Genomic DNA, 26,502 nt, shown 5'->3' with positions numbered 1-26,502 from the left:
TCTGCAGAGGGAAATAAGTATTTAATCCCTCTGGCAAACAAGACCTAATACTTGGTGGCAAAACCCTTGTTGGCAAGCACAGCGGTCAGACGTCTTCTGTAGTTGATGATGAGGTTTGCACACATGTCAGGAGGAATTTTGGTCCACTCCTCTTTGCAGATCATCTCTAAATCATTAAGAGTTCTGGGCTGTCGCTTGGCAACTCGCAGCTTCAGCTCCCTCCATAAGTTTTCAATGGGATTAAGGTCTGGTGACTGGCTAGGCCACTCCATGACCCTAATGTGCTTCTTCCTGAGCCACTCCTTTGTTGCCTTGGCTGTATGTTTTGGGTCATTGTCGTGCTGGAAGACCCAGCCACGACCCATTTTTAAGGCCCTGGCGGAGGGAAGGAGGTTGTCACTCAGAATTGTACGGTACATGGCCCCATCCATTCTCCCATTGATGCGGTGAAGTAGTCCTGTGCCCTTAGCAGAGAAACACCCCCAAAACATAACATTTCCACCTCCATGCTTGACAGTGGGGACGGTGTTCTTTGGGTCATAGGCAGCATTTCTCTTCCTCCAAACACGGCGAGTTGAGTTCATGCCAAAGAGCTCAATTTTGTCTCATCTGACCACAGCACCTTCTCCCAATCACTCTCGGCATCATCCAGGTGTTCACTGGCAAACTTCAGACGGGCCGTCACATGTGCCTTCCGGAGCAGGGGGACCTTGCGGGCACTGCAGGATTGCAATCCGTTATGTCGTAATGTGTTACCAATGGTTTTCGTGGTGACAGTGGTCCCAGCTGCCTTGAGATCATTGACAAGTTCCCCCCTTGTAGTTGTAGGCTGATTTCTAACCTTCCTCATGATCAAGGATACCCCACGAGGTGAGATTTTGCGTGGAGCCCCAGATCTTTGTCGATTGACAGTCATTTTGTACTTCTTCCATTTTCTTACTATGGCACCAACAGTTGTCTCCTTCTCGCCCAGCGTCTTACTGATGGTTTTGTAGCCCATTCCAGCCTTGTGCAGGTGTATGATCTTGTCCCTGACATCCTTAGACAGCTCCTTGCTCTTGGCCATTTTGTAGAGGTTAGAGTCTGACTGATTCACTGAGTCTGTGGACAGGTGTCTTTCATACAGGTGACCATTGCCGACAGCTGTCTGTCATGCAGGTAACGAGTTGATTTGGAGCATCTACCTGGTCTGTAGGGGCCAGATCTCTTACTGGTTGGTGGGGGATCAAATACTTATTTCCCTCTGCAGAATGCAAATAAATTCATATACTTTCCACAATGTGATTTTCCGGATTTAATTTGTGATGTGCTATCTCTCACTGTTACCAATAACCTACCCTTCAATTATGGGCTGCTCATGTCTTTGTCAGTGGGCAAACTTACAAAATCAGCAAGGGATCAAATACTTATTTCCACCACTGTAGTGCTGGGCAGACTTATACAGTCTGTGCCCTGAAAAGGACAGGTACAAATCAAGGTAAGGTATACACAAAAAGTAGCACATGTGAGTTTATCTTGTTGGGCAGACTGGATGGACCGTGCAGGTCTTTTTCTGCCGTCATCTACTATGTTACTATGTTTATGGTTTATAATTTGGAAACCCAGGTCTTTGTTATGGCTTGTCTGGTGGGTGTCAGAATATTTCATAATTTTAACTTCAAAGATCTTACATTGCTGGACTGTTTTAAAATTTACTTTCAGTATTCTGACCATAAAGTCATTGATGCAGTGCTCTGCTCTTTTAGTCATATGTGTCCTCTCTAATGTCCACACTGCCTGCTGTGTGAAAGTTGGTGTGCTGCATATTTTTAAAAATGCAGATGTGCCTAGGTCTTGAAAAGGTTGGGAAATACTGGCCTAGTGGTTAGAACAATGAACCAAGAACTAGGAAAAACAGGTTTCAAGTCCTACTTCTTCCTCTAACTCTTATTTTATTTTTGTTACATTTGTACCCCGCGCTTTCCCACTCATGGCAGGCTCAATGCAGCTTACATGGGGCAATGGAGGGTTAAGTGACTTGCCCAGAGTCACAAGGAGCTGCCTGTGCCGGGAATCGAACTCAGTTCCTCAGGACCAAAGTCCACCACCCTAACCACTAGGCCACTCCTCCACTCGGAGTGAGCTTGTGACCTTGGGCAAGTCACTTCACCCGCTATTGCTTCATGTGCAGACTTGGCTGATGCCATTTACTGATGGGTTGTATGCACATTTTTGTGCATGGAGCTTAACTGATACAGGAAAGTCTGCGCACAAAACGTATGTGTTTTAAGAATGTGTGCTCCTGTTATTGCAGTTCCACAGGGTTCCGTATTACCCCCTTTACTGTTTAACCCATATATAGAAACTCTATCTAGTGTAATTAGAAGATTTGGTTTAAACTTTTTCTTCTACACTCATGCTATATTTTGTGATTTGCAGAGAAGGAATGCCCAATGATAAACGAGTAATTTATATTGGGGATTGTCAGTTGGCAGTTAAAGTAGTTTTGGGAGCCAGACAGTGGATTGATGATGCACCCACCGATATCAAATTTAGTGAAAAGTTTTTTTTGCCAGAGGCTACTGAAAATGATGGATCCTGTGTTTCATAAGACTTGCTGCCATTTAATATGCAACAATTACTAGATTATTGTAAAATCCTTTATTTGGGCCTTACTAAGTATTTTACAAAGAAATTGCAATGGGTTGGGTCAGCACTAGCAGAATTACTGCCTTTAGAGGCTGGGGTCTGGTTCACAGCTTTAACGTTGACTTTAAATCATAGCATGACATGGCCCCATGTTATTTGTCAAATAAATTGAAATTCTGTGTTCCAGCACACGCCCTGCTTTCATAAAGGGGCCAGTCTCCAGTGTCTTGAACGCCTGCGAGCTAGGATCTCTAACTTCAGAAAACACCCAGGTCTTCATGTTTCAAAATAGAAAGATATGTAAAGAGAGAGTGTGCTCAGAGCAAGGTTGTAAGGAAAACCCCAAACATCATAAAAGCTTCTCAGTGTAATTAGATCCGGGGCCAGTTTACACATTAGGCAGACTAGGCTGTCAAGCAATGAGTATTTCTAGTCACAGCAAAAGAACACATCCTGGCAACCAGAACCATTAGCTTGTGCTTTTACCCTTATCTTCAAGTAAATGGCTTTCAGAAGTTGGTCTTTATGATGCATATTTGTTTAATAGTAAAATTTGTAATCTGCTTTGTCCTAACATATAAGGTTCAAGGGGGGATTACAATACATGCATTATATACACATGCAACAAAGTTTTAGTTTGATGTGCAATGATTCATTTTTAAAGGATCACACTGGGAGGAGTGATGTTAGGGTGAGCATGGTTGTTGAGTTTAATTATCAAAATCAGGGCCTGGAAGATAATTGAGGGGCTAGGGTAGCATTTTTCAACCATTGTGCTGTGGGAGTTTTCTGTCACTTCTGTCCCATCCCTAGCCAGCGACTCGACATTAAAAGATTTCTTCTGTAGTGGTGGCAGCGGGCAGCAATTCAGACAACCTGCTAGCGCCAACCCCTGAGTCCTTTCTCTGTTGTAACTTCCTGCTTCCACATAGGTGGCAGGCATTAGAGCGGGCTCAGGTTCATTCAAACAGGCTGTCTGAATTGCTGCCGTTGCCCTGCTACAGGAAAAAAGACAAGCTAAATTCATCAGTTTGTGTATCCAGATACCATGAAGAAGTTAATAGAACCTACATTATAAATCTACTTTAATTTGATGTATATGTTTCTGTGGCAGTTTGCTAGTTCTCATCACAAATTTTAACCAGCAGCTTATTGTGTAGTAAAAATTGTATGAACAGTAAGATTGTGCCCATTTGGCATGATCTCATAACTTTGTCGTGTGCCTGATGGGAGTCCATTATAAAGAAATTTAGGCCTACAGATTGGATGCAGTGAATTGGGGGTGGGGTGGGTTTTTGAATACTTATTTGTGAATAACTCCATTATCTTTGAAGTGTGTTGTTGCCCTTTTGCCAACTTGTGACTTCAGTAAAAAATATTCAACTATACAGATAACACAATATTTAAAAATTTAATTATTGAACTTTAAACACAATCTTTAATACTCGTTTGTTGAATGATAAAACATCCTTAAAAAAAAAACTGTGTGCTTTGACAATGTTTGCATCTTGTCAGCATGCTGTGAGATGAAAAAACTAGAAAATCACTGGGCTAGGTAGGGGCTGTAAGGCTGAATGAAGGTTTGTCAAATAACCTTTCACTGGTGGAATGCTGCCTATATAATGGACACAACACCAGCAAATTTGTGTGTAGCAATGGTGAGAAATGCTTGTGCAACTTTTCTCTAGTAGAAAAGAGGTTGGTATACTGTGAATCTGAAATAATAGATATGTGTAGTTTTACACTTACTAGAAAGTTCACTTTTTTTTCTTTGCTACCCGTTCGTATGTTCTGGAAAATAACAATTGATTTCTCAATGGCAGGGTGGCCAGCTAGACAGGTCATAAGAAAGGAGCCAAAATAAAAACTCTAAAGATGTTTTAGTGGAGAATTTTGTGGTCACTGTACCAAAACGTTGGATATAAAGTCTCTAATAATGTCCTAACCCTTTTCCTATGTCACCAAGTAGCTCCCCCCCCCCCCCCCCCCCCGTGATGCACCCAGGGAAAGAAAAATCATTTAGTTGATCTGGGTTATTGGCCTAAACTATATATGTAAACTCAATCTTAATGTCTTTCATATAATAATCGTCATGTAACAAAATACTACTGAATCCTATTTAAGGATTTGCTTCATCTGTTTGTGGTGAATTAACTCCTGGGTTGAAATAAATTCTTGCTATTAACACCTCTTAGAGGGATAGACTCAAGTCACACCTGTCTTCAACTATTCAACTGTTTCTGCAGGGCTGGTGTTAGATATGCAGGGACCCAGGGCAAAAACTTGAGGAGCGAGCCCCAAAGCCTCCCTTCAGGCTACGCTTCCTTCTGCTTGAGGTAGGTTTGGGGGCCCAGGGCAATTTCCCTGGTTGCCACCCCCTGAGGCTGGCCCCACTTCTAGGGTCAATGAATTCTTATGTACTGGTATCTACCTCTTATTGGGTGATATGAGGCAGAATTTAATTATCAGACAGTAGCTTCAGCTGCCTTTCCTATTGAATCTAGAGTCTTGGTTCTCACTGGACCATATTTTTGTTGTGGATGATTGCTAGATGTTGAGTTTAGAGATGTACTGTTGCCATAGGAGCCAACTTTTCAAAATTATTGGGGGTGCTAAGCCCAGTGAAAATAACCCTTCCTTGGACACAAACAAGGAATTTTCTCAATAGTGGGGGTGCTCAAGCACCCACAGCATCAGCTCCTATGCCACATACAGAGAGAACAGACAGAAGTAATGGATTCATCTAGAAGCATACTTTATATTAGAGTATAATCAATTTGAATACAGCTTTAGTCCAAATTGCAAAATGTAATCATATCATTGAATACTGTAAACTATAGCACTCTAAGAATTGCTCTCACATGCACTGTTAAAAACTGGATTGCATTTGCCATTTGAGAATTGCAGATCTAGATTGGTTTTGCTTCCACAGGAAGAATCTGATAGAAATCTGAAGATGTCTTTTTTACACTAGTCCCATAAGATGTGTTTGACAAGGAAACAAGTCAGTTTTATACTGCTGTGGGAATGGGATTTGGCAATATAAACGATCCCCTCATAAGGATTGGATTGTCCTGTCAAGTAGCCTGGATCGAGCACTGTCAGACAAGATACTTGGTGGACCATCAATGACAACCAGCATGGCAAATCTTATGTACTTAGTTTTTAATCTCAGACAAAATTGAGCTTTTCTCTATACTCAAGAAAGGTCAAGGTATTGGATGAGCTTTGTTGCTTCTGCTTTTAGTAAGAAAAAGAATCCGATGGAAAATGGGAAAGCTTTTCCAAAAATACTTTGGGACCTAATACCCAATTCTTATAGTCACTTCCACATTTACAATCATCTTGTTTACTACTAAATTTTGGGCAAACAGTTCTAGAGATTAATGACACTGAAAGCTACAATTCCCAAAATAACAGCTCTATACTGCATAACACTAAGTAGAGGATGAAAACCTCCCCTCCACACCCACTGGGGGTTTTTTTTTTTTTTTTTAACCCCTGTGCACTGAAGTAACAAAGTGAATCATGTCCTATGTCTGTTTACTCATGCTGAATCTTATCACAGGTAACCATTATAGTTCTGGTGTTAGCGTGAGTTTGTGTCCAAGGGTGACTGGGCTGAAACCCTATCTTGTTCTAGGTAGGCCATGCACTGCTGTGACTAGAGGCTTTCTATGATCCATACAATACAGTACTATGTCCTACAAATGCACTCGATCGGCAGCCCCTCATCACCTCTCTACCCTCATCTCCCCTTATGTTCCTACCCGAAACCTCCGCTCACAGGACAAATTCCTCCTCTCAGCACCCTTCTCCACCACTGCACTCCAGGCTCCGCCCTTTCTGCCTCGTCTCACCCTATGCTTGGAATAAACTCCCTGAGCCCATATGTCAAGCCCCCTCCCTGCCCATCTTCAAATCCTTGCTCAAAGCCCACTTCTTCAATGTCGCCTTCGGCACCTAACCTTTTACCTCTACTCAGGAAATCTAGACTACCCAGCTTGACATTTCGTCCTTTAGATTGTAAGCTCCTTTGAGCAGGGACTGTCCTCCTTTGTTAAACTGTACAGCGCTGCGTAACCCTAGTAGCGCTCTAGAAATGTTAACTAGTAGTGGTAAGTAGTACTATGTCCTAGAAAAAAAAAAAACCCAGCACTTTCCACCATTTTATTGTGTTCCCCTTATGCAAGTTTCCAGATCGGAAGTCTTACTGCTAGCTTTCTGTTAAGAGATATTCCAAACTGGGATGTATCCCTGCAGCCAGGTCGCCTTTTCCTTTCTGAATTACATGTAAGGGTGGCTTGATATTGTTATAAAATTTGCCCTATGGGCCAGAAAATGTGGTGTGCATGAGATGACAGGTTGGTGATCTACCAGTCTATACATTTAAGTATATATAGCAAAAACAAGCCAATACTCATCTTAGAGGGCTCCTATTTTGTCATACCTCATAAAACCAGCAATTACACTTTTTTGTATTTAATATCTTTCCCTGTAACTTGTACAGATTACTATGAGGCATATTTTCAAAGCACTTTGGGAGGCTAAGTTCCATAGGTTTCTATGGAACTTTGGGAGGCTAAGTGCTTTGAAAATATGCCTCTATATCAACTATATTTTGGAGGTTCAGATTACTGCATTATATTGATGACACTACAATCTGAATATAATACTGTATTTTACATTATATAGTTTAATGTTTTCACCAAGAGGTATGGCTGAATTATTTACTATTCAGAAGCAGTTGCCAGCTGCATCAAAGCTCATGTGAATGGGAAAGTTCAGTTTATTCATTGTAGCTTTAGCATGCTACGTTTGCAAGGAAAGAAAGATGGAAGACTGGACCTTGGACTAACTTCACTGGGGAACAAGCAGGTTTTTAAGGCCCATCATATCAATAACAACAAACATTTGCAAGTATTGCCCTAGATAACCCGTGTATTCACGTTGTCACCGCTGTGTGGTGACAACTGTTAATAACTTGAAAATAGATGGGTAATTAAAACACATGTTAAAAACCAAAGATTTCACTCCCCACCCCTGAGTGCAGCATTGCTTCCGGAAATCTCTGCCTGCTGTGGGCTTAGAGTGAGACAGGCGGGTGGAAGCATTAGAGTTGAGTGAACACCGAGGTCAGTGTTGAAATCTTCCAGCAGTGAAGTCCTGAGATTGGTTTGTGCAATATTCTGAAGTATGTTGAGGCACAGAATGGCACAGGCATAAAGAAGATAGCCAGCTTGGGTTTATGCATACATGGTTAGCTGCAACCACTGCAAAAGAAGATTAAATAGAGGTATACAATTGTGCAATAACATTACAGTCAGTATGGCAAGAATAAGAACTAGGTGAAGCAGTAAAGAGGCTTTCAGTTTTAATGGTAGTACAATACAAATAACATACAAATGAGAGACTGAGCAGATCCTTTATATTAATAGTGCCAAAACAAGTCTTCTGCAGTTCCCCTACCACCCCCAATATCTGTGTACAATGGAGGCGGTGCATAATGCATATTTAGTTTAATATCCTGAAAACAATTTGCGTATCATGCATATTTAATAATCCTGAAAACTCATCTGGCTAAGAGATACAGTATGAGGTCAATCATATGCTACAATATAGTAAATGATGGCAGAAAAAGACCAGATGGGCCCATTCAGTCTGCTGAGCTGTAATTATTCTAATGTGAGTAGCTAAGTATATAAATTCCAACAGCAGCTCCCCACCCTCCATGTTGCCGCCTATTTTCCATAACTGGATTCTGTCATCTTACTATATGATTCTCACAAGACTAGCACTAAATTCAGCACTCAGGTTCTCTTTCAGGTCTTATAATGTTTTACGATAATTATGCAGCTACCTAGTGAAGCCACTATCCTGAACATATGGCCGCTCTATGTTCATTAATAGCTAGAGCTAACCTAATCCCTTTAATGCACATGCTAGTGACTAGGTTCTATTTTATTCAGTGGGGCCTATAGTAAACTCATGGCATTGGCGCACATTGGAAACTCTAGCTGGAAGTTTGGGTTTTAAGTAGGGTCCGCCATACAGGTTACCTCAAATCAGCCATGTCTCACGTGTGGTGTTTTTGTTTTTAGAACGGTAAGGTTAGCATTGCACAACACTGAAAACATTAATTTCATGATGCAAATGCTGTTGAACAACGTAGCCTGGGTCACATTATTGCTTAGCGGTATCCTTGGTTTTCATAATTCCCATTGCCCACAGAAGTCTGCAGGACACTGATTGCTTTTAGGACAGAGTGACCTACCCTCGCCCTACCATATCAATGAAACACACCTAAAAACATATGACTAAGTATCTCCTTCCTGGGAAAATAAAAAGTGATTAATTAATCTAGGTTATTGTCTTAACTATTTGCAGGAACCCACACTGAAGTTATATTCATAAACCATTGTTCACATTTAAATATACTACTTAATCCTATGTAATATGAATGGCATTTACCTCCAAGACATTGAGTTTAATGATGCCATCTCCGTCTTTGTCAAAAGCATGGAATGCCCCTAAAGAAGGAAGGAAGGGAGAGGGAGAAAGATGCACAGTTTTATGGATGTCATAGATTGCCCTCTGTTGAAACTTTTGAAACTGTGTTTTAGTGGCAGTCTTGCTATATTTTTAACTGTGCTGAGATTCAGTGCCACTCATGGAGCCTGGCATTTGAGACATACCCCATCACACTTGTTTTTGCTGGCATTTTTTTTTCAATTGACTGTCATTAAATATATGTTTGGGAACCCTAACTATGGCTGTATTAATTCTGATGGGAATGTGTTACTTAGCCTGATAGTCAAATCAATGATTTGACAGATGGATGCCCTAAACACCAACAGCTTAGGGAAAGGGAAAAGGGATGGGGTCTATGGGAGTCCTATAGAGTTTAGTCTAAACTCACAAGTAACTACCATGAGCAAACTCTGCTTACAGGAAAAGGAGAAGAGTAATCTCAACATTATCTCCAGTGACACAGAACCACAGTCTCTGAAAACTGCATAATCTTTGGGTATAAAGCTATCTGATTTAATGGGGTATATGTATGTGCAAATTTTCCAAAGTTCATTTCTCTTTTTTTTTTTGTTACATTTGTACCCTGCACTTTCCCACTCATGGCAGGCTCAATGTGGCTTATATGGGGCAATGGAGGGTTAAGTGACTTGCCCAGAGTCACAAGGAGCTGCCTGTGCCTGAAGTGGGAATCGAACTCAGTTCCTCAGGACCAAAGTCCACCACCCTAACCATTAGGCCACTCCTCCACCCAACATCAGGTTGTCAAAAATTTGAAAATGATCCTCGTATTTAGGTAACAGTGGCATTGTATGTTAACATTTTTTGCTGCATGTGTTTTCACGCATGTGAAGCACTAGCTTAGTGCTGTTCTGACAACAATGCTAAACCATGCTGCCAGCCAGGAGCAGATAAGGGGAAGTCCTGCTACTGGTTCTGTGTAAAGGGGTGGAGGTGGGGGTGGGGGTGGGGGTGGGGGGGGGGGGTTCTGGAGGGTCAGAGAGGGGATTGGTGGGGGAGTTATGGATGACCTAAGATCCATAGCCACTTGTTTTGTGCACAGATTGGGTGGGTGGATTCCAGACCCAACAGAAATGTTTTGGTTCATGGTTAATATTTCATAAGAACAATCATCAATGTTTTCGTCTGGATTTTTAAATTTCAGGTGCCCCTAGGAAATTGGAGGAGAGGAAAGGAGCTCCCTCCTCCCAGAAGTCACCAATTGTACCTGTATAGATTCTCTTCTCTCCCAGGCACACCTTGCTGCTTGTACTGTATAATGGCCTGACTCCATCACAGCAACTGTAACTGACATGGGACCTGTGAGCCCTCTTGTGCTGACTGGCTCTGTGACACCTTACCCCCTCCTCTGACACAGGCTTCCTGACTCGATGGAAACCCAGAATAGGAGTGGGACGCCACAGGATCCATCAGCTTGCATGCCACACATCAGATTTTCTTCCTTGTGAGGGCCCAAATGAAGGCAGTGTAGTAATCAATACCCTGCTACCATCTATTAAAATTTGGCCTCTTCTGCCCATGCCTGAATCTGAAGCCAGTCCTCTCTAAGCAAAAGCATATGCCAAGACTGTAATGTTATAATATAGTATGTAATATTCTGTATGGACCGCAGTGTAAAAGTAAACCAATGGAATAAACTCACTGAACATTCCTTCCAGCCGCACAAAACAGCAGATGAAGCTGTCAAAATCAATGTTCATGTACTTGTTGGCATAGCGCATTGTGATGATGTCATATAGCTGATTGTTGAGGCGGAACCCTACAAAGAAGAGAAAACTGGCAAAGTAAGCAATGGGTAATGCCTTTGAAAGACAGTCATGCAAAGTGCAGCGATAATATTAAATTACATTTACCATAAAGTTATATTCCTCACACACCTTAAATTAGGTTCAGAGTGGATTACATTTAAAAAAATATAACTCAGATTTCTAAATAGGTTACCTGCAAAACCTTAATAAAAGACATGCAGGGCCCTGTTTACTAGGATGCACTAGCATTTTTAGCACATGCTGAATGCTAGAGTCACCTATATGTTTCTATGGGTGACTTTAGCATTTAGCATGTGCTAAAACGCTAGCACACCCTTGGTGCGGCTTAGTAAACAGGGCCCATCCTATATAATAATTCTCACCTCCAACGTTCTGACTTGCTGCCTGGGACTGTGGCTCATTCCGAGTTGGTCTGCTAGGTTTTGTAGATCAGGCTGACATCACCGTAGCCATTATGATGTCAACTTCAGAACCCGGGGGGGGGGGGGGGGGGGAAGCATGCCTCACAGCTGATCCATGTCCAGAGGAGGGTCACTGGACATGGGTGGCTGGAGGGGGGCAGGAGAGAGGAGGGTCGCTGGACATGGGTGGCTACAGGGAGGGCAGGGGAGAGAGGGGGGTTGCTGGACATGGGTGGCAGGAGGGGAGCAGGGGAGAGAGGAGGTTCGCTGGACATGGGTGGCTGCAGTAGGCACAGGGGGAGAAGAGGGTCGCTGGACATGGGTGGCTACAGGGGGAGAGGAGGGACGCTGAACATGGGTGGCTGCAGGGGAGCTGAGGAAAACCTTGCTAGCGCCCGTTTCATTTGTGTCAGAAATGGGCCTTTTTTACTAGTAGTAAATAAAATAAAATTAATCTAACCTGAAAGCACATATTTTCTAAATAAAGTTACCTTAAGAAAGTTACAGAAAGGCACATATTGAGTTAGAGAAATTTAAAAAGTTGGCAAAGCATTCCAAATTTTTGTAGCCTGATAAGAAAATAAAGCTGTAAAATTTCTCTTGAAACATTATCTACATGTGATATCAGAAAATATAAACAGTAACCTTTGGGTTTACCTATCATTTTGCTATCTTTTGGAGAAGAAATGTTCCTCTCTGCATATTCCTTCTTCATATGAGTGTGATATATTTGTCTATGTATATACAACATGTATATAAAAAATATATATAAAATGACCAGCATCCTGCATTTTATCAGACAAGACAACTCTGGTTCTGCTTTTATTCCCACAGGGCTCCTATGTTACCCAGGTCCAGGAGGGAGATTTAAGACCAGTCTTCGATTTCTGCCAATCTCATTCTGATGCATAATGGGATCTGCAGCACTGATTTCAATGGGTAGAATTAGGGACTACAAATCCCACACTGCTTTGGGATGTAAGTTTGAAACCAGGACTGGCCAAAAAGTCTCTCCTGGAACTGGGTAACCTGGCAGCTCTGTTCCTAGTCCTAATGCATTTGTGAACTTCTTGTTCTCAAGATAGGCAGCAGAATGAGGGCCACTAGGACCATGGCCCTACCAATATTTGCCAACTAGAGAGCTTGGAGATGAGGCCAGATGTTTGTTTCCACTGCCCCTGTTTCTGATTTCATAGAAACATAGAAACATGATGGCAGATAAAGGCCATAGGACCCATCCAGTCTGCCCATCCTCTGTAACGCCTAATTCTTCCTGTTCCTAAGCGATCCTACATGCTTATCCCATGCCTTTTTAAATTCTGGAACAGTCCTCGACTCCACCACCTCCACCGGGAGGCCATTCCACGCCTCCACCACTCTTTCTGTGAAATAATACTTCCTTAGGTTGCTCCTAAGAAATACACTATTTGCTTTGTTCTGTGCCTCATATTTGACAATATGCTTGCAGAGAACCCTAAGAAACTTCTTAACTCTAGAAATATCTGCTTGTCGGGCGTAGCTAAGGGTGGGCCTGGGTGGGCCCAGGCCCGCCCAATCATGGCTGAGGCCCACCCAGTTCTGCCTGATCCTCCAATCAATTCTGTCTTAGGCTTAAGGAAATTGCCAGGGCTGCAGCCTCATTGGCTCTGCTCACAGCCGCACATGCAGTCGGCACACAGCAAAAAAAAAAAACAGGAGCTCTCTGCCTGCCTTGCCTTACCCCCCCCCCCCCCCCCCCCCCCCCCGTTCCCGGCAGCATGCAGACCAGTGTTACAAGGAAATTTCTGCCGCCGGTGTTGCAGCTCAGCTGGAGGAAATGTGCTGGAGCCGGCTCCAGAGCTGTTTGTTATTTTTTAAAGAATTTTGGGAGCCGGTTGTTAAACTTTAACAACTGGCTCCCAACATTTGGGCTGGGGTGGCTCAGGTCCCTTCCTGGCAGCGTCAGCTCCAGCTGCCCTGTGGTGGGGACGTATCACTCCGAATCCGACCCTCACAGCAAAACAAAAAACAGCATGAAACCATGTGCGGGGCTGTAGCCCTGCACACGCTGCTGCCGGCTCCCTTCCTCCTCCCTCTCCAAAACGGGAAGTTAAATCCTGAGGGGAGGGAGGAGGAAGGAAGCCGGCAGCAGCGTGTGCAGGGCTACGGCCCCGCACATGGTTTCATATTGTTTTTTGTCTTGCCTGCCACAAGCAAGATTGTAGCTCAATGTTCTTGCTTCAGCCTTCAGGCCACGGAAGTACCAGCCCGGGACTTGGAAGCCAGCAACAGTGAATGCAGGGCTGCAGCTCAAAGAGGTTAGATATGTTAAGCGTGCACCCTGCTTTCAAAAGGGAAGAGGTTCCAAGTTATTCCAGAAATGGCCTGGGGCTATATTTTGTGTAGGCTGGGTCTGTTGTCAACCTCGGGTTTTGAAAAAGCATGCCTGAGTATTTGATTACGGACAACCTGTATAGAAACATTCTTTGATAAATATCCCGGGGCAATTGCACTGCTAGTTACAATAGAGTACTGTTTGTTTTCATGCAGCTTTCAGAAGCTTGCCTGCCATGACTGCTTTGGGATATACCTCCTGCTGATTCCTCAGAGGTTTGTCTCTTTCCCCTACCCGGCACAGCCATGGTCCCAAACAAAGCAAACAGTCATTTGAGCTGCTGCTCCATGTTGTCGTTCTTTAATGTTGGTAGCATGTTTATTTAATCTCACTTATATGTTCAAACATGCCAGCTTTTCATAGGTAGAGTAGTAAATTGTTATAAATCGTAATTAGTGTGTCATTTGGAGGAGGGGCTGGTTATAGGGACACTCTAGCACGTATTGTGTTCATGCAGAGATTTTTTTTCCTCCTGGAAAGAACCACTAAAACAGATATCATATTATCATAAATATTTGTATTTCAAATATCTGTTTTTCTATTAAGTATATATGTGGTTTATATTGATGCAGGGCAGCTGTTGGGCAGACTACTTAGAAATCCATCATACCTATATACATAGTGCCCACCCATATTAGCTCCAGGCCCACCCAAAATGTCAGGTCTGGCTACGCCACTTGTCCTCATTCTTTGGAGCTGATTTCCTAAGTCATTAAAAATCAGACATGATTAACTTAGCATGCTAATAATGTGTGTGAATCGCTGATGTAAATGTGGCAAACATTTGCTCAGTCTAGTTTTGATAAATTGCGGGAATGTGGACCATTCTTCATGACATCAGTTTCTGTCTTGTGGTCCATGGGATATTTCAAATTCTGGTGAACTGGCCTGCTATTTCTGGTGCTAACAATATTTTGAAATGTGTAATTAATAACATTTGAAAATAAAATGGTGCCCCTGTTATTTGCAGAAAGTTCCCAAGGTCCACACTCTGTAATACTGGTTAAAGAGAATAGTGTAGATAATCCTTTCTGTTAAACCATTTGGGGAGGGCCTTGGGTGGAACTATGATATCACGGAGTTAAAAGAATTGAGAGGTTTTGGAGGGAAATTTGTCCTTTGCCACTTTTTTGCCTCCCAGAAGCAGAGTGGAGGAGTAGACTAATGGTTACTTCATTGGGCTAAGAACCAGGGGAACTGGGTTCAGATCTTACTGTGGTTCCTCGTGACCCTGGGCAAATCACCTTAACCCTCCATTGCCCCAGGTACAAAACTTAGGGGCCCTTTTACTAAGCTGTGGTAAAAGGGGTCCTGTGCTCGTGGCAACAGCTGTTTTTGCTGCACACTGAGGCCCTTTTTACTGCAGCAGATAAAAAGGCTGAAATAAATGGCCATATGCGGTAAGCTTGCACTTACCACATGGATATGCGGGGGGTGGGGGGGAGAAGCAGTTAACGCCACCCATTGAGGTGGCAGTAAGGGCTCCTGCGCTAACCCAGCAGTAACCATTGGCACCTCTGGTAACTGCTGCGGTAACAAATAGGGACCTATTTTCCCTAGCACCAGAAATGCCGCGTGCTGGGGGTGGAACTACCACCGGCACCCATGTTGGGTCGGCGGTACATAAGTATTGCCATACTGGGACAGACCAAAGGTCCATCAAGCCCAGCATCCTGTTTCCAACAGTGGCCAATCCAGGTCACAAATACCTGGCAAGATCCCAAAGAAGTACAAAACATTTTATGCTGCTTATCCCAGAAATAAGCAGTGGATTTTCCCCAAGTCCATTTTAATAATGGTCTATGGACTTTTCCTTTAGGAAGTTGTCCAAACCTTTTTTAAACCCCATTAAGCTAACCGCCTTTACCACATTCTCTAGCAATGAATTCCAGAGTTTAATTACACTTTGAGTGAAAAAAACTTTTCTCTGATTTGTTTTAAATTTACTACTTTGTAGCTTCATTGCATGCCCCCTAGTCCTAGTAGTTTTGAAAAGAATAAACAGACAATTCACGTTTACCCGTTCCACTTCACTCATTATTATATCTCCCCCTCAGCTGTCTTTTCTCCAAGCTGAAGAGCCCTAGCCACTTCATCCTCTTCTCATAGGGAAGTCATCCCACCCCTTTATCATTTTCGTTGCCCTTCTCTGCACCTTTTCTAATTCCACTATATCTTTTTTGAGATCGGTGACCAGAATTGAACACAATATTCCAGGTGCGGTCGCACCATGGAGCGATACAAAGGCATTATAACATCTCCATAAATGCTCTGCCCTCCTGGCTAGTCACTTCAAAAGTCTTAAACCACTATGTTAACATGGGCACATAATTTTGGGCATGAGAATGACTGTGCTGACTGAAGCATTGTAGTCCACAGAGTCTTGATCAGATAAAGGTAAGGACCCAAAATTCTATGAAAACTTGAAACCTGGTGATTGTAGTAAGATCAATCCAACCTATGCCCCTAGTGGGACACTTGTGATGAGTGGGAAATAGCCAGGGCCCGAAAGTCAAACGATATGAGGAGGTGATCTGACTGGGATTTGGGCAGCACAGCAAGATTAGTGTGTGCGCCTTTGTAAAAGGAGCCCTTTGTTTTCATTCTTTTTCAGAATCTATGATGCTGCAATTACACAGAACTTGCCCCTGAGGAAGCTTTAACCGAAGAGAAACGGTGGCGCCATTGGGCTTTACAAGATAAGTGCTGTACCATCGTACACAAGCTAATTAGAAGTAAGCTCCTAACACAGACGCAAAAAGAAGAGAATGGCACACATCCTTGCAATATATCCAGCTGCAAACTATGCCAAAACATCTCACAGGACCCCACAGTCATTCACAAAGGAAAAATATTCAACATAAAGGAACCCTTCACATGCTCATCTTCCAATGTGGTATACATCATCCAGTGTAAAAAATGTGACCAAGGATGTTATATTGGAGAAACAAGCCAGATGTTAAAACAAGATTTAACCTACACAGACATCACATGAAAAATGCCATTGCCAGCCAGGATGCCGGTGGGACAACACTTTACAAAAACAGAACAATGTACTAGTGATTTTATGGTCAGAATCCTGAAAAGTAACTTTAAAACAATACAGGAACGTAAGACCTTTGAAGTCAGAATGATTAAATATTTTGACACCCACCAGACAGGATTTAACAGAGTTCTGGGCTTTCTAGCCCATTATAAGCCATACAATTGTAAATTGCACTGCTTTGTTTGACACTCTCCTGTCTCCATGCATATCTCCCTGTCTCACCCATCCACCTCCACCCCACCCTGTTAGATTGTCACTGAAATGCTTTGATGTCTCACTTACATATACTGTCATCTACCAAGATTTGCTTATTTCCGATTTGACGAAGAAGGGCAACCTTCGAAAGCTAATCAAGAAATGTACTAAGTTATGTCCAATAAAAAAGGTATCATCTTATTTTCTTTTTCATGTTTTATTTTGTTTTATTTCTATTGATTACCTTTAAAAGTGGAATAACACGGCTACAACACCTTTCTACTCTAGCTTTGATTGGAAGCCAGTGTAGTTTGGAAAGTAAGGGAGAGGCTCTGTTGAATTTTGAAACTCTCATCACAAGTCTCACAGCTGTGTTTAAGGTAGTTTGCATTTTTTTTTTATTAAAGATTCTTTATTCCCTAGGTAACATGCATTGCAGTAGGACCAACGCTTGCACAATTGTTCAGAAAGAATTGGATAGGAAAAAGGAACTAATTCTTTTTAACTTCCATAACGATCTTGAAGGTCTTGGATACCACGGTGTTAACTTGGTCTTCTCCTGTTAATTGTTGATCTATAACAATTCTGAGAATTTTCAGAGAGGTTTCCAGTGGGTAGATTACTTGGTTGATGGTGAAACTAGACTGGGATGGGAAGTTATTGGGATTATGGATTATAAGAAATTTGGTTTTCTCCCTATTTAATTTTAGGTGGAAGCCATCTTGTTGTAAGCCACCTTGGATTAATTTTGCATTGAATGGGCAACAAATAAATAGAATTAATTAAATATATAGACTACTGGAGCAGCATTGTCCTTTGCGAGAGTGAGTGGCAGTCCTTTTACCAAGCCATGCTAAAAAGTGGCCAGCGCTGTTGTCAGTGCATGGGTTGTCCACTTGCTGTGGCCACTTTTAGCAAGGCAGCAAAATGGCTGCCTTCCATATCTTTTTGTAATGGCCATGGACAAATTTACCAATTAGTCTGTGCCTATTACCAAAGGAGCCCTTACCACCACCTATTTAACAGATGGTAAGAACTCCAGTGCTACTCCTGCACTAATCGGGCAGTGTGTAATAATGTACCCATGCTACCTCATTAGCACAAGTCATGCCCACTCTCTGCCCCCAGATATGCCTCTCACACCAAAAAATACAAATATTTAACACAGGAATAGCGCACACTGATGGCCAAACTACTGCGGGATGCCTCAGCATGTCTCACGACAGTGCTCTTTCACCATGCAGTAGGCATGTGCTAGTAGTGTCTACCGTGGCTTAGTAAAAGGACCCCTTGAAGAATAACTGTCCACTGAACTAGACCATTGGAAAGAGTTCTCCCATCCCTCGGCATCTGCAACTGGAGGTGAGGAAGGGCAAACCTTGGAGCTGCAATCCCTGTCTCCCTGAGACACCAGCTATACAAACAAAGAGCTTAACAAAAAACAATAAAACGGATGCGCTTGTGTATCATAAATATAATTTAAATTTTAAAGCATGGAACTATTAAATCATTTGTCAAAAGTAGCAATCTTTTCAAATGCTAAGCTAATGTGCGTTGTCGTCAAATACACATATGTCAAATCTTAATGGAATTACAGAAAAAACTAGGCAAGAACAGCCTATGATTTAAATGTATAAAGCAATCATACAGAGTCAACTAAATTCTTAAATGACACATTCTATCCGTATACTAGAATTTTCCAGAAAAAGTTTTAAATTTAAAAATAAATGTGTTTCATGAGTTAGCCTGATGGCTCAGTGCTATTGCTGCATACACTCATATGGAAAGACATGGGTTTGATTTTTTTACTCCCCAGCTTTATCAGAGCTGAGAATGGTGTGGGGTAGAGAATGACACGGGGATCCGCAGTAACCGCGGGGATGGGGATAGGGATAGGGATTGGAACAGAGCTTGCAGAGCTTCCCGTGCACTCCGCTCCATGGATAAATCCTTCTTATCTGTTCCCTTCTCCACTACTGCCAACTCCAGACTTCGCGCCTTCTGTCTCGCTGCACCCTACGCCTGGAATAAACTTCCTGAGCCCCTACGTCTTGCCCCATCCTTGGCCACCTTTAAATCTAGACTGAAAGCCCACCTCTTTAACATTGCTTTTGACTCGTAACCACTTGTAACCACTCGCCTCCACCTACCCTCCTCTCCTCCTTCCTGTACACATTAATTGATTTGATTTGCTTACTTTTTTTTTGTCTATTAGATTGTAAGCTCTTTGAGCAGGGACTGTCTTTCTTCTATGTTTGTGCAGCGCTGCGTACGCCTTGTAGCGCAATAGAAATGCTAAATAGTAGTAGTAGTAGTAGGATGGGGAGGGGATGGGGACAGAGCCCACAGTGGACAGGGACAAACTTTGTCCCCATATTTTTTATTTTGAAGCCTGTTAATGAAGTTGACTGTTATTTATGTTTGAGTGATGCAGACAACAATATTTTGATTTTTTAGAAAAACAAGCAAACATGCTGGCCACATCTAGCAAAAATTGCATAGGGGATCCTGTACATCCTGCTACCAGCACATCTTCTAAGAAGACATCTATTGCAGGAAGGACTGTGGAAGACTAGAGTGACCCCTGAGATTGTTGATGACATCTTATTCGTCCACAGATTAAAAAATCATAACAGTGCTTCATAGGGCATACTTCTCCCCTCTAGGGCATACAGAACGGGTTGTATTTTGTACCACTGGACATTGTAACAGGGTGGATTAGGATTTCTTGGGGTAGTAGAAATCAGCTATTGTTGGGGTTGGAAGGGTAGAGGGTGGTGGTGAGGAGGGTTATTATAGCTGCTCACTGTTGTTATTGTTTTCTATTTGTAATTTATGCACAATAGTTGCACAGTATATTATCAAGTGTGGGGACCTAATTGGAGGTGGGGGGGGGGGGGGGGGGGGGGGGGGGGGGGGGGAGGAGAGTCCCACATTACAAAATGGTGACATCTACTGTCCAAACTTAGGGCCCATAATTGTGGGTTTCAGAAAGCAGCCACCTCTTGCATAGTTGCTTATAACAGTTTATAGTTCTGGATCCTAACAAGCAGTTTCAGCTTGAGCTGGAAGCCCAAAGGAGAAGAAATGTAAAAATTCTATTTCCTGTTGCAATGAATGAGTGGCTGAAGATTGAATGTCTCTTTGCATTCACAAATGGCTGCCTTACACAATGGTAAAGGCATCATTTCAAATACCAATAAACCATAGAGCAGAGCACAGGAAGGGAATTCTGATTGCAGTAGCAGTCATTGTAGTCCTCTACCCATTTCTGTGTCAGCAACTTTAATTATTACCAAGCAAATTTTCAACAGCACTTTGGCACTGATATTTCAGCCTTTCAAGTTTTCTCTCTCTGTCCAGCAGAAAACATTTTTAAAGACAGAGAGGAGGAGGTCACGTGATGGTCTGAGGAAGAAAGTCACGTCTTTCTCCTCTCCGGGGTTTCCCTTCCTTTAGCCCCAGTAAAAACGAGTGAAATCTGAATGAAATCACCCTGAAACGGAAGGCAAACTACTGGCTATCGATGGATTCCTTTATTACTAAAGAAACTCGGGCATCCGCGCTGAAATCGGGGAAAAAAAGCGCCGAGAAATTGCGTGGAACAGGAGAAGCCAAGATGGCGCCTGACCCGACTGTGGATCCCCCTCCGAAATTCCACCCTCTACAGGTACAACAAATTTCAGATGCTGTGAAAGCGACATTACAGCCTGAACTTACAAAACTTTCAGAACAAATGGCGAGTGTAGAATTGCTGCTTGGAGAAACGACCAGAAGAACGGGGGAACTTGAAGTGCGTGTGTCTGAGTTGGAGGACTCGAATAGAGAAAGAGATTCTGCAGCGCAAGATCTACAGACAATGCTGCGAACACAAGCCAAACACTTAGATGATTTAGAAAATAGATCTCGGAGATCTAACCTCCGATTGATTGGGATTCCGGAGTCGGTGTCAGATCGAGCCCTTTCGACCCAGCTTGAGAACTGGTTGAAATCAGAGTTCGCGCTTTCGGATAGCGCAGGCCCACTTTGCCTAGAAAGGGCGCATCGCCTGGGCAGAAGGGTTGCAGGAGGTAACCGACCACGTGTGGTTATAATTAAAGTGCACAACTTTATACATAAGGAGGAAATCTTGAGAGGGGCCCGCTCCAAATGGGACACATTGTCATTCGACGGAGCAGCAATAAAAATTTTTCAAGACTATTCTGCGGCCCTGCAAGAGCGCAGGAAGGCGTTTGGGCCAGTGTGCCGCCAGCTGGCATCGAAAAATCAACGATTTATGTTATTATACCCGGCTCAGCTTAAAGTGCTGGAAGTAGGCGGTTGGAAAATGTACCATTCGCCTGAAGAGGCTCAGGGCCTGCTAAGGGAAAACCCTCCATCCCCCTCGGGTCAGAATGGCTGAGGAGAACCTATGAAGGCGGGCCGAAGCGGAACCCGAGGACAAACAATAGTTGCACACTGATGATTGGTAAATGGAACACTTAATTGGCACATGTTATGTTACACTGTAAACGGAAACAGTTTGTTTGGGGATTGATATGTATTAGGCACAAATTGTATTGTATCGAATGGAAGAATGGATGATAAAGATGCGAATGCTGGGGTGGGGAAGGGGACCCCTACCATCCATAGACCAGCTCTCTTCTAGTAGATGTTGCGAAAGAGGAGGGCATGGGCAGATGGGGGGAGGGGGGGAATTATGGGAGGGCGGGGGGAAGGTAATGAGGGGAGAAAGAAGGGGGAGGGGGGGGGTCAAAGCATATACCTGGGTTAATAGTCAGGGAATGGTCATGGGGCTGCGGATTAAGAAAGAGGGGAGCTTAGGTGGAGCTGGGCACCTGGGTTACCCGCATATTACTAAGTACTTTTCTCACAGAACATACTATGTGGAAGACCTATGGGTGCCAGGACTCGGTTTATAACTTGGAATGTAGGGGGCATTACATCTCCAATTAAGAGGGCAAAGATTTTACAAGCTTTAAAAAGACATAGGGCAGATGTAGCTTGCATACAGGAAACAAGATTATCCCAGGAAGAATTGAAGAAATTGAAACGAACTTGGGTAGGAGAGATATATGGGGCAGAGGCCAAAGGTAGGAGAAGTGGGGTGGCAATTCTAATACGAAGGGGGGCGGTGGCTAAAGCACACTTAGTGGGCAGTGACCCGGAGGGGAGGTATGTGGTGGTGCGTCTTTGGCTACAGCACGTTGAATACCTGGTAGTAGCGATATATGCCCCCAATCAGCAGGGGAGACCCTTTTATGACCATCTGCTCCAGTTGTGTATGCCTCATAGATCACTACCTCTGCTTATAATGGGTGATTTTAACTTAGTAGCTGATCCCACCTTAGATAGCTCCTCCTCTGGGGGGGTGGTTCGGAGGGGGCCAGAATCACGAATTTTAACCCAATTTATGCAGGCTCTTCAGGTGGTGGACTCTTGGCGGGTCCTACACCCAGGGGAGCGAGACTATACCCATCTTTCGAGGGCACATGGGACTCTCTCCCGATTGGATTACATATTGGTAGACCGAAGGATATTCCCACATGTGAGTGCAGTGGAGATTGGCCCGGAAGAGATATCAGATCACTCAATGGTTTGGTTAGACTTGGAAGGCCGAGATCTAGGAACAGGGGGAAGAGGGTGGAGGTTTCCTACATACCTGGCCAATGACCCTACATTTAAACAGTATCTGTCAAAGAGCTGGGAAGAATATGTCCGATTCAATGGGAGGCATAAGGACAACCCTACTCTGTTTTGGCAAGCAGCGAAAGCGGTTATGCGGGGCGCAGTGATTGCCTTCACGGTGAAACGTGAACGGAAGATAACAAGGGCGATCTTTAATTTGGAACGTAACTTGGGGAAGGCTAAGCGTAGGTTCGCTGCGGTCCCAACAAATTACAATCGGGAACAGATGAAAACAGCCCAAATTGCCTTAAACTCCCTACTACATGAAAGAGCCTCCAAAGCACTAGTAGCAAAAAAATTCCGCTTCCAAAGATTCGGAAATAAAGCTGGAACAATGTTAGCAAGGGTGGTTAAGTCCTGGGACGGGCCTAGAGTGGTAGTGGCGGTTAAAGATGGGGCAGGTCGTATTCAACATGAGAAAGAAGGAGTGCAGCAGGTGTTCTATAAATTCTTTAGGGATTTATATACGAAGCTTCCCTCCCCATCCTGGGTAACTATTACTGATTACCTGGAAAAAGCTGATATGCCAGTGTTAACGGCATTAGAAGTGGAGGAACTCTGCAGCCCTATCACGGGAGAGGAGCTGCAGGGCATTATTCAGTCCCTCCCTTCAAATTCAGCTCCAGGCCCAGACGGGTTCACTAGTGAATATTATAAGATTTTAAGTCCGCACCTGGTGGGCCCCCTGCATTCATATTTTGAGGAGGTGGTGGTCCAGGGGCAATTCCCAGCTTATGCTAACGAAGCCTTAATTACATTGTTGCTTAAGCCAGGAAAACCCGAGAACCAAGCTGGCTCATACAGACCGATTTCATTAATTAACGTGGATGTCAAAATACTCGCAAAACTGCTGGCTAATAGATTGCAGGAGAGACTACCCAAGCTTATTGGTCAGGAACAAGTGGGGTTTATCCGAAATAGGCACGCAGGAACTAATGTACCGCGATTACTATTAGCTTTGGCTCAGGCTCAGCAGGCGGGCTGTGAAACAATGCTGGTTAGCCTGGACGCTGAAAAAGCGTTTGATAAGGTGGGATGGGATTATATGTTTGAGGTATTACAGTACGTGGGTGTGAGAGGCTGGGCCTTAGGGGCCATCAGATCACTCTATTCTAATCCCAAAGCAGCTGTGCTGATTAATGGAGAGAAAACTAAACAAATAGATATAGAGAGAGGAACCAGACAAGGATGTCCCCTGTCCCCTCTGTTGTTCATTCTTGCTATAGAACCTTTGATTAGAAACATCCAGTGGAGGGAGGGGGTGGCAGGGGTGACAGTGGGAGGAGATCGGGTAAAGACACTTGCCTTTGCAGATGACTTATTAATCATTTCTACAGATCCAAGGGTGGCCTTACCAACTCTTTTAAAAGAGATAGAAAGCTTTAGAGTCATATCAGGGTTTCAAATTAATCGGGGAAAATCCCAAGTGATGAGACTGCATGAGCATGAAGATGGCTCACCCCCCAATGATTTTTCATTGCAGAAGGCTGGGTCAGAGATGAAGTATTTGGGAGTACTAATTCCTCGGACATTAAGCTGTCTATATGAGGTGAACATTCGTAAATTAATGGGGGATACGGCTAGAAAACTGGAGCAGTGGCGGGGTCTACCTATTTCCCTTTTGGGACGAATCGCGCTTTACAATATGATGGTTATCCCATGCTGGTCATACATGTTCCAAACATTACCCCTACACTTCACTAATGAGGATGAAAGGCGACTGAATGGATTGCTAAGGAAATTTCTGTGGCGGGGGAAGAAACCTAGATTCCCTCTAGACAAACTGTATGTCCCCAAAGAATATGGAGGGCTGGGTTTACAAAGTGTACGACATTTGGCGATTGCCAGTGCTATGAGACATGTAACAGACTGGTTTCGCAACTCTGGGGATTTCTCAGCAACAACTATGGAATTGAACTTATTTGCACCAACCCATTTTAGTAGCTGCCTCCATGGGAGTGGGGGAGCCTCTCCACTCTTGACTATATCCAACATCCTGCCCCAGGCGCAGAAAGCATGGCACTGGATATGCAGACTACACCACTTCTCACCAAAAATCACTCCATTACTACCATTGTGTGGGAACCCTGAATTTCCCCCAGGAATGATGTATAACATCTTTAAACAATGGAAAGAGCGTGATATCATCTACCTGCGACAGCTTCTAACCAAAGAAGGGAAACTACAATCGTTTCAGGAATTACAAAAAAGAGGCCTACTTCACTCCAAAGACTATTTCCATTACTGGCAGTTACTACATTATATAAGAAGCCTGCCATGGGAATTGCTGGCGGAAGATGTTCAAGAAGAACTGCCAGAGGCATTTACTTTAGGATCACAAGTTAAAGTCCCATTAAGATTTCACCTCAGACACATTAGGGACACAATTTCTGAGCCGGATTTCGGCAAATATGCAGAGGCTTGGAGCAGGGACTTGTCGATAGAGGTGTTACCGGGCTTACTTAAGGAACATGTGTTATCGTTGCATAGAGTGTCTTTCCTGGCGGACCATTGGGAACTACAATACCGATTTGCTTTCCGGATGCACATGCCACCCAGACGAGCATTTTATGCGGGGGCCTCTCCGGATGGGAGGTGCCCCAAGTGCCAGGCTGAAGGGGCGACATTGGGCCATATGTTTTGGGATTGCCCAAAAATTCAAAACTTTTGGAAGGCCCTGCTTGCAGGAGTCTCAGCTCTATGGAAAACGCGATGGTCCGGTTCGCCGCTTTTGCTATTTGGAAAGCCCTGCTTAAGCAACCCAAAGCCGAAAGGTTTTGCCAGCTTTGTGGAACGAGTTATTTTGTTTGCCAAGAAGTCCATTCTTGCAGAGTGGTTATCCTCGGAAGGTCCATCTCTTCAGAGCTGGCGAATGCGGATGGTACAATGTCTACGAACTGAACGTATGATGATAAAAGAAGGTGACATAAAGGAGTTTAAAAACTTTTGTATACGTTGGGGCCCGCTTTTAGACTCCTTAGCCCCCAAAGCGAAAAGCTCCCTCTTGAATATATGACTGTTAGAATAACCTTGACTGTGGCCCTATTGTCCTACAACTAGTGTCTGACGGGAAAGGGAGGGTAGAGGGGTGGGAACAAAAAGGATATAGTGAGATCCTTGGGGGGGGATACCAGAGGGTCATCAGAACACAGGCTCTTTGGGTCACTCCCTCTTGGTAACTGTAAGTGTTATAGTAATTGGTAGGGTTTGGGAGGGAATAAAGGGGAAAAAAAAAAAAAACCTTTTGAATGACAATGCTTTTAGGAACTAATGTGGTATAAACTATATGCTCATTGTGCTCCATATGCAATGTTTCCTATCGAGCTATATATGTTTCTCAGTATCTTGGATGTTCATCAATAAAAATTATTGAAATATAAAGACAGAGAGGAAGAAAGGAAGTGATGAATGAGAGAGTAAGTAGAGAACAAAGAATAAGACAGAAAACAAAAGGGAATAATCAGGGGAAAAAAGGAGGGAGTGTGAAAGTAGGAAACAGAAGACCAAGAGATCAACTGGGGTGCATGTGCTGGGATAGAGAAGGATGAAGTGTGAAAGAAAGAATTGGAAAGAAGCAGCAGATGGGAGTGTTGGGAAGGTAAGTTAAGTGATGGTATACTGTACCTGCTTCATTGACAGCATTACGCATCTCGTAGCTGTTAATAGTGCCTGAATGATCAGCATCATAGCATGTGAAGATTTTCTGCATGAAAATTGGAACAGGAAGACATTAATTTTTCATGTAATTTTATTATATCACAACACGTCTTTCCTATAGTTCTAGGTTGCACGCAAATACAACCAGGAAGTAGTTAATTCTGAATGTCCTTGTGCTTCCAGAGCTGTCAGATC

At 43.4% G+C, this 26,502-nt stretch overlaps 1 protein-coding gene across 6 annotated transcripts in view; it reads right to left on the bottom strand.

Annotated features, from left to right (window-relative positions):
* Positions 1 to 7,290: 7,290 nt before the first annotated feature.
* CAPN3 (calpain 3) overlaps positions 7,291 to 26,502 on the bottom strand; it is a 129,545-nt gene continuing 110,333 nt past the window's right edge. For 3 of the 6 annotated variants that reach the window (XM_030215245.1, XM_030215249.1, XM_030215248.1), the window contains 4 exons: positions 26,275 to 26,353; positions 10,820 to 10,936; positions 9,100 to 9,158; positions 7,782 to 7,901 (listed from right to left, as the gene is read on the bottom strand). In XM_030215245.1, coding sequence (XP_030071105.1) covers positions 7,875 to 7,901; positions 9,100 to 9,158; positions 10,820 to 10,936; positions 26,275 to 26,353 — 282 coding nt within the window. In that variant the 3' untranslated portion in view covers positions 7,782 to 7,874. Of the gene's footprint in view, positions 7,902 to 9,099; positions 9,159 to 10,819; positions 10,937 to 26,274; positions 26,354 to 26,502 lie in introns of all 6 variants that reach the window. The other 3 variants (XM_030215244.1, XM_030215246.1, XM_030215247.1) reach the window with 1 other exon arrangement.

The sequence above is a fragment of the Microcaecilia unicolor genome, chromosome 9, assembly GCF_901765095.1.
Source record: "Microcaecilia unicolor chromosome 9, aMicUni1.1, whole genome shotgun sequence".
Taxonomy (NCBI): Eukaryota; Metazoa; Chordata; class Amphibia; order Gymnophiona; family Siphonopidae; genus Microcaecilia; species Microcaecilia unicolor.
The sequence above is the reverse complement of the archived record's forward strand: the minus strand, read 5'-3'. Positions and strand labels throughout refer to the sequence as shown.